This window comes from Helianthus annuus, chromosome 15, assembly GCF_002127325.2.
Source record: "Helianthus annuus cultivar XRQ/B chromosome 15, HanXRQr2.0-SUNRISE, whole genome shotgun sequence".
NCBI classification, from domain to species: domain Eukaryota; kingdom Viridiplantae; phylum Streptophyta; class Magnoliopsida; order Asterales; family Asteraceae; genus Helianthus; species Helianthus annuus.
This window is the reverse complement of record NC_035447.2, coordinates 105,238,415-105,247,066: the sequence shown is the minus strand read 5'-3', so window position 1 is coordinate 105,247,066 and position 8,652 is coordinate 105,238,415. Positions and strand designations below refer to the sequence as shown.

General features: G+C 34.7%; 1 protein-coding gene across 2 annotated transcripts; it reads left to right on the top strand.

The window, feature by feature from the left end:
- The first annotated feature begins 240 nt into the window (after positions 1 to 240).
- LOC110912100 (putative lipase C4A8.10) lies at positions 241 to 7,860 on the top strand. 2 transcript variants are annotated; one of them, XR_002577689.2, is made up of 10 exons: positions 241 to 1,077; positions 2,812 to 2,879; positions 2,989 to 3,059; positions 3,150 to 3,431; positions 4,173 to 4,333; positions 4,428 to 4,483; positions 4,635 to 4,687; positions 5,300 to 5,429; positions 5,542 to 5,644; positions 7,532 to 7,860. XR_002577689.2 is itself a non-coding variant. In XM_022156775.2 (10 exons), exons 1-10 carry the CDS (start codon positions 818 to 820, stop codon positions 7,601 to 7,603), a joined length of 1,251 nt encoding a protein of 416 aa, XP_022012467.1. In that variant the 5' UTR covers positions 256 to 817; the 3' UTR covers positions 7,604 to 7,860. The 2 variants fall into 2 exon arrangements, 1 of the variants encoding a protein (XP_022012467.1); XM_022156775.2 differs by having other exon boundaries at positions 256 to 1,077; positions 5,547 to 5,644.
- The last annotated feature ends 792 nt before the right edge of the window (positions 7,861 to 8,652 follow it).

Here is an 8,652-nt window from a genome sequence, read left to right as displayed (position 1 = left end):
TGTTCCCTTCTCGAAACATTTGAATAACACCCTTTATTAATCAACTCTTCTTGTCGTTCCCTTCTCGAAACATTTTGAATAATAATAATAATAATAATAATAATAATAATAATAATAATAATAATAATAATAATAATAATAATAATAATAATAATAATAATAATAAGAGTTAAATGTGATTTTAGTCCCTGTGATTTGTGTCATTTTGGCAGTTTAGTCTAAAAATTTTATTTTTCGTAAATGAGTCCAAAAAGATTTATCCGTTGCCATTTCAGTCCACTGAGTTAACTTCATCTTTTTTTTTTTTCTGTTAACAAGAAGGGTAATTTGGTCTTTTTATATGTAAATCTGTTAACTAGAATGGGAATTCAACCATATAAAATGACCGAATTGCCTTTCTCGTTAATAGAAAAAGTGGATGAAGTTAATCCAGTGGATGAAAATGACAACGATGAAACCTTTTTAAACCCACAGATAAAAAATAAAATCTTTAGACTAAACTAACAAACGCAAACAACATCTACTAAAATGACATTTTACTCTAATAATAATTTAGTCTTAATAATTGAAGACGTCAAACTCACCTCCCCCCTGAGTCTTACGCCGGCGCCAATATTCCGACACATTTCCATTACTACCCTCACCTGGAGGCCTACAAACTCCACAATCACTACCCAAAATGGTAATTTCACTTCCACTAGTCAAATTTCACCAGCTTCCGTACACTCCGCCCTAATTAACCGTCACAAATACTCTCAGTGACTACAAATCTCATTGCGTATTTGCATTCATTCGGAGCTCAAATTCACTGAAATCAATGGAGATTCAGAACAATCTGGAACAAAATGCTGCTGTAAAAGGATCAGATGCTGAAATTAGTGATGTTGCGAAGAAGAAGAAGACGAAGAGGGTTAGTAATTCGTTTGTTGTGAAGAGATTGAGCTGTTTTAGGTCATCGGATTACGGTTATCCGACGGTTGAAGAAGTGGATGCTGACGGTAACGTTGATATGGAGTCGGATGTTGCTGGTAAACGGCAGACGCACCTTGTTGTTATGGTCAATGGCTTGATCGGAAGGTTAGTTGTTAGGATTTTGAATATTTGTGTTTTTGATGTTTGAGTTTTGTTGATTATTTGTTGTTTTGATGAGTTGTTGTGAGTAGTTTGGTGATGTTGTAGTGTTGATTGTGAGGTTAGTGAAATGTAGGTTACGGAAGTGGTTTAGATTGAAGGTGTGTTGTTGATGTTTGAAGTTTGTTGATTACTCGTTGATTTTGGTGAATTGTTGTGAGTATTTTGTGATGTTGAGTAGGCCTATAAACGAACCGAACGTTCATGAACTGTTCATGAACTTGTTCTGCCGAAGTTCATTTATGTTCGTTTATTTAATAAACGAATGAACACGAACAAAAAATTTTGTTCGCTTAATTAATCGAACGAACATGAACACACCTTGTGTTCCTTCGTTAATGTTCGTGAACGTTCATTTATGTTCGTTTAAATTTTAGTAAATACATAAATAGTTATATTTATATAAATATTAGCTTTTCTAACTACTTATATAAATATAACTAATTAGTAATTAAGTTTTCTAGTAAAAAAAAGAAATTTTAAAATTTTTCTTTAGATCGTAACTGATCACTTACTTAATATTTTTTATAAAAACTTACTTAATTTTAGCATCTATGAACCCAAATTTAGATGTGTTTTCGGATAAACTGTAATATATTAGACTTGTTTGTTTGTGTTCACTAATGTTAAATTGTGTTTGTTTATATTTATTCAATTACGTTCATTTGTGTTCATTTATGTTCGTTCAATCATGTTAAATTTATGTTTGTTGATGTTCATTTGTGTCCGTTTATGTTCATGAACTGTTCATTTAGGCTTTAAACGAACGAACATAAACGAACACGAACATGCCCGATTTCTTAATGAACAAACATGAACAACAAAATGTGTTCGGTTATATGTTCGTGTTCGTGTTTGGTTAATATGTTCGTGTTCGTTCGGTCCGTTTACACGCCTAATGTTGAGTATTGATTGTGAGTTTAGTGAAATGCAGGTTACAGAAGTGGTTTAGATTGAATGTGTGTTTTATGGTCAGGTTTTGAAAGTTGAAACCTAGTGATCTGAAAATGCAAGTCTGAGTACTTTTGTGCTTTATGAATGTTGAATTTTGTTGGTTGCTCGTTGATTTTGATGAACTGCTACGAGCATTTTTGTGATGTTAGAATGTTGATTGTGAGTTTACTGATGCGTAGGTTAAGGAAGTAGTTTAGATTGAAGGTGTGTTTGATGTTTAGATTTTGAAACCTAGTGATCTGAAAATGTAAGTTTGAGTGCATATGAATGTTTGAATTATGTTGATTACTCGTTGATTTTGACAAACTGTTGTGCCCATTTTTGTGATGTTGAGTGTTGATTATGAGTTTATTGAAACATAGCTTAAGGAAGTAGTTTAGATTGAAAGTGTATTTGAAGTTTAGAATTTAAAACCTAGTGATCTGAAAATGCAAGTTTGAGTGCATATGAATTTGTCTAGCTTCAGTCTACCCTGTGTGTTGAGAAAACTGCAAACGTGTGTATTAACACCGGATTCGGATGATCAAATATGGAAACCAGAACGTGGAAACCCGAAACCACGATCAAACTGCAAACACATACGTATGTGTTTCGGTGGTTCGCTTGATTTACATGGTTTTGTGGTATTGGTATTGGTATTGGTTTAGATTTAGAATTCTATAGATATCGTATACACAGAGGGGGGATTAGGATAATGTTTTAACCTAATGGCTTAAATACTTGCAGTGCTAAAAATTGGAGATTTGCTGCAAAACAGTTTTTAAAGAGGTATCCAAAAGATCTTGTTGTTCATTGTAAGCATTTCTGCCAGTGCTCCCTACTTTAGCAGGCTTTCTGTTTCTACCAAACTTTTCAAGCGTTGTTGATCTTGACATGTAATCTTGATCAATATGGTAAATACAGGCAGCAAATGTAACTCTGCGTTAGCGACACTTGACGGTGTGGACGTGATGGGAACCAGATTAGCGGATGAGGTTGGTATTTCCCATAAGTGTCTTCATAACCTCTGTTAAGATTTGCAGAAAGTGTTATCATCTCATCAGTTGAAACTGCTGATTTTGCAGGTGATATCTGTGATACAACGGCACCCAAATCTTGACAAGATTTCTTTCATAGGTCACTCACTTGGTGGCCTAATAGCAAGATATGCAGTTGCTAAACTCTACACACAAGATTGCAGAAATCAGTTATCTCAAAGTAATGGAAATTATAGATCTGAGGAAAAATCAATTACACAAGTCAATTTAAGCTCGGACTGTATCTCTAATGGAAAAATTGGTGGATTGGAGCCTGTCAACTTTATTACTATTGCCACTCCACATCTTGGCTCAAGAGGTCATAGACAGGTAATCCGAAATTACAATGTTCTCAGGACCGGACCGGAAGTCGAACCGGTTTCCTTACCGGTCCACTGGCAGTCGGATCGGGTGTAAGAATCAGATTATGCCGTAAATATTATAAAAACACATAGGGTAAAACTGAAAAAATTTAATCAAAATCCGGTTCAACCCCTAAAAATCCTCCGGTTCGACTCAAAACCGGTCTGATAAGGTGAACTGGCCCGGTCAAACCCCTAGTTCCTGGTCCGACTAGCCGATCTGGTCCGGTTCTCAAAACATTGCAAAATTCGTATAGACAAAACCTTCAAGGGGGTTTATGCCTTTAACCCCTTTAAGGCCACCTGCCCAACGCAAGCTACATTTAAGATGATCTCATTGGTTAGCAGGGTACTAGTGGGTTCAGTGGCGAAGTATAGAAGGGGCGGGGAGGGGCGCCCGACCCCCCGAATTTTTCGCTCAGTAATGTTATATATGTCGTTTTCGTATAGAAATTTTTGGGTATACACGTTTTCGACGCCCCGGTTCTATAGAATTTTTTTGGTATATACGTTTTCGACCCCCCAGTCATTCGGGTCAAGCATCGCCACTGAGTGGGTTCCGTGAGTTCCGGTTACGAGCTCTCATGTTTACCAAAAATAAAAAATAAAAATAAATTGGCTAATCTTATCACATTTTATTTACATTTATCACTAAGGATGTCCCTCATAATATTCGGATTTCATAACCTGTAACTGTCAACGGTTTCAGGTCCCTATGTTCTGTGGAATTAGAAGCCTTGAGAGACTAGGGTACCACACATGTGGGGTACTTAAAAGAACCGGGAGACATGTATATTTGAAAGATAAGTTAGACGGACAACCCCCTTTGTTGGTTCAGATGGCCAATGATACCGAAGACCTAAAGTTCATGTGAGTTTATTAAGATCGCTTTACATGTATTACTTATTTACTCGATATCGTTACTTCGTCCACATTTCACCTTAGTTCTTGCCTGATTTTGTAGATCTGCTTTACAGTCCTTCAAGCGCCGCGTTGTTTATGCAAATGTTCTTTCTGACCGTATCCTCCATCTACTGCATCTCCTGTAACCTCTATATTTCTTTAAGTACTACATAAACTGATAAAATGAACTAGTTCCGTTTGGTTCACCCTCTTAAGTTTTGCATTTAAACATGCACAGCGCTTTTCCTTAACCCAACACTGTACTCAGATCTTGTGGGATGGAGCACGTCATCGATTCGTTCTCGAAGTGAGCTACCTAAGGTAAAACAGATATTGTGTACTGAGTAGTATAATACGTAGGACTGTAAACGAACTGAACGAACATGAACAAGACCTTGTTCATGTTCGTTTGTTAAGAAATATATGTGTTCACGAACTGTTCATGAACACTTACTAAACGAGATTTTATGTTTGTGTTCGTTTGTTAAGGAAATGTTCGTGTTCGTTTGTTAATTTTAGGCAACAAACGTTGATGAACACAAATGAATACAAACTAATGTTAATGAACACAAATGGAAACAAACTAACACAAACAAGCGTTCATTATCATAATATATAATTAATAAAACACCGACACTTATTGAATATTTTATTTGTCGGAATTTTGAAGTATTTAAATAAAATATAAAAACTAAAAACACTAATGAATTATCGAACATGTTACTGAACGTTCACAAACATAAATGAACAAATGTGGCCTTTGTTCATGTTCGTTTATTTAACTAAATGAACGAAATTTCTTGTCCGTGTTCGTTTGTTTAATAAACGAACGAACACAAACGAACTTCCCGCCGAACAGTTCACGAACTGTTCGCTGAACGTTTGGTTCATTTACTAATACGTAAGAGCATCTGACTATGCTTTTGATTTTAGCGTAAGAATCTCGTAAGAAGTGGTAGATATCCCCATATTCTGAAGGAAGGTGCAGTAAATATAGCAAAACAAGAAGGTTCGGTGGACCCACAAGCCAATAATCACAAGACTAGAACAGCTACCATGGAAGGTATACCAATTTATATTATTTACAATTTTTAGTTTATGATCGATAGATACATAAGAGATATTGATGTGAGTACTAATATATGGTAGTTTTTTAACTGTGAATTATTTTTAAGTGCAGAGACAATGCTTAGAGGGTTGAGTCAGCTGTGCTGGGAACGGGTTGACGTCAGCTTTAAAGGAAGTAAACAGAGATACCTTGCGCACAATACGATCCAGGCAACTATGACCCAACCCATACTTCATTTCAATAATTTGCATATAGCATTTGAACATCTTAAGTGTATTCTTTTCATTGCTTCAATTATTAAAATTCAGATTCAATAAATAACTGTCCTAGAACAGAGTAAAATGCCGTTTTCGACCTTGAGGTTTGGCCAGTTTTGTGCCATTCGTCCAAAGGTTTGTTTTTCGGCATCTGGATCCAAAAGGTTTGAAATCTTGTCATTTTCATATAGCTCGTTAACTCCATCCATTTCTCTCAATTAAGTCAGGGGTATTTCAGTCTTTTTTTGTTAACTTAAAGGGCAGTTCGGTCTTTTTCACTTTATGTACAAGCATTTAGCATAAGGTATTCAAAATACCCTCACTAAACAAAAAAACAAAAACAAGTAGGTAAACAGACGAAAATACCCATGACTTAACAGAGAAAAATGGATGGAGTTAACGAGCCGGATGAAAATGGCAAGATTTGAAACCTTTTGGATCCAGATGCGGAAAAACAAACCTTTGGACGAAAGTCACAAAACTGGCCAAACCTCAGGGATGAAATTGGCATTTTACTCTAGATAATAACTTAGACAAGTTAATCTTTTTTCAAACATCAAATATCCATCTATCACTAGATTGGAATAGAATATATACACTTCAGGCAGATGTGGTCTCACTTGGTAGACATTCTCATTCTCATTCTCATTCTCATTCTCAACATATACAAAAGGTAGATAGGGGAATAGTGCCACACAGCTGTGTGGCACTCCCCTATTCGACCATCAGTTTTATCATTTTATATTCATTTTAAAATTACGATTTCGTCCTTAATTTAAAATAAAATTATGTTTTCGCCCCCACTTCAAAATAAAATTACGTTTTTGTCCCTCGCTCAAAATTATGATTTTGCCCTCGGTTCAAAATTATAATTTTTCCCCATATTACAGCTACAATTTTGGCCCCGGTTCAAAATAAATTTTTGCTTTTGCCCAAACTATAAATGACGATTTCGCATTTTCTTTCAAAAATTATGATTTCGCCTTAAGTTTAAAATTATGTTTTTGATTGGTTCAAAATAAAAGTATGCTTTTGCCCCCCAATTTAAATTACGATTTTGCCATCATTTCAAAATTTTGATTTTGCCCGAGTTCAAATTAAAAATATAGTTTTGTCCCCAGCTTAAAATTACGATTTTATCCTTAGTGCATAGTTATATTACGATTTTGTCTCCCGTTCAAATTTATAGTATTGCCATCACTTTAACTTTTGGCGAATTACGATTTTACCCAAGTTAACAAATACAACTTTACCCTCAGTTCAAATTACATTATTGCTATCGTTTTAGTTTTTTTAGCAAAACTATAAAAATGTTTTTTTAATTGGTTGACTGGATTTAATTTTTTTCCATATCAAGGAGTTGTCTAACACTCGCTCATTAATCCTGAGAATTATTCGGCTATCGCCCCGCAACGCGGGCGGGGCATCACCTAGTTAAATACAAAGACTCTAGCACTTTGACTTTTGAGGTCAAACAAATTAGTCTGACTTTATAGTAGATATCAAATATTTGAGTTAAAAAAATAGGAAGAATGCATTAAATATCAAAAAGGGTAACCAAAATTTTCAAAAATTGGTGCAAAAAATACTAGAAAACAGCCGAATAAATTTCAAAATTTGAAAACCAGCCCTTGACCATTGTTTGACCCAATTGTAGCATACAGATCCAAGATAGTTCTTTTCTGTAACCTTATAACTCAAACTGTAAGGTCCATATTTGCGAACAAATAATTAACTTTAAAAAATGTTTTAACGTAAATTCTTGAACCATACACGCATGCACAGTCCTGTGGCTGCAACATAATGCCTGAATCTTTCTTTTGATATTAATGGGCACAGGTAAATACTCCCTGGATGAATTCTGACGGTGCTGACGTCATACAACACATGGTTGACAATTTCTTGGTGTAGATTAAAGACATGAACAGCTCGCTGTGCAGACCGATTGTAAGTGCATTTACTCAACTATCTGTCTTGTATACAACATCTGTCCGATTTTGGAAACTTAATTATTGTTGTATAATTATGTATAAATCTGCCCATATGGCTGGAAGATTATATAAGTAGATACGTGTAGATGTCGTTAAAAAAAAGAGATACTTGTAGATGTTGTAAGGATCTATAATAGCATCGATTTTGAAGTTATACCTAGAGAAATTTTAGAAACATATTGGTTACATGGTTCTGTCATTTTGCCTGTGTAGTCATGCTTGTTATTGATGGGGTTACATGTTTTATATGGAACAACAAGACAGAAACATATTATTATTATCTTCCTATGAACGATACATGCACATGTTCTTCGATCAAACTGCTGGTCCAAATGCTTGTTCATGTTTTGTTGATTATATCCTTAAACATGGTTAAAAGTAAAACCAATCACGTTTATTCAATCAATAAAATAAATATGAATATCAAATTAGTGATACTTGTGGGAATAATTATATTTGAAGAAGATGAAGAAACCATGGTTCCTGTTATGGTGCCTTGTGTTGAGGATAATAGTTGAATGATGTTCTTAAGGAGTTTTCTGTTTCTTATATTTAACTAGTATTTTGTAACCGCGTGTTACGGTGAGAATGTTAAACTGAACAAAAAATAGACGTAAAAACATTGAATCACGTACGCGCATTATGCATGTTAACTTACAAAAATTATACCGAAACGTAAAACATTATCGTAAAGAAGAATAACTAATCATGTGAGACAAACCATATTTGATAACTAATACATGATTAATAGTTGAATATGTTCTTAAGGAGTTTTCTGTTTCTTATATTTAACTAGTATTTCCCGCGCGTAACGGCGGAACCGTTAAACTGAACAAAAAATAGACGTAAAAACATTGAATCACGTACGCGCTTTACAGCGTGTTAACTCACAAAAATCATACCGAAATGTAAAATATTATCGTAAAGAAGAATAACTGATCATGTGAGACAAACCATATTTGATAACTA

Bases quoted from the DNA above. Each gene is read 5' to 3' on its own strand.
- LOC110912100 (XM_022156775.2), top strand. From the start codon at position 818: ATGGAGATTCAGAACAATCTGGAACAAAATGCTGCTGTAAAAGGATCA. The intron at 4,484-4,634 runs GTATCCTCCATC...CACTGTACTCAG, and splicing joins TGCAAATGTTCTTTCTGACC to ATCTTGTGGGATGGAGCACG. The intron at 5,645-7,531 runs GCAACTATGACC...TAATGGGCACAG, and splicing joins TTGCGCACAATACGATCCAG to GTAAATACTCCCTGGATGAA.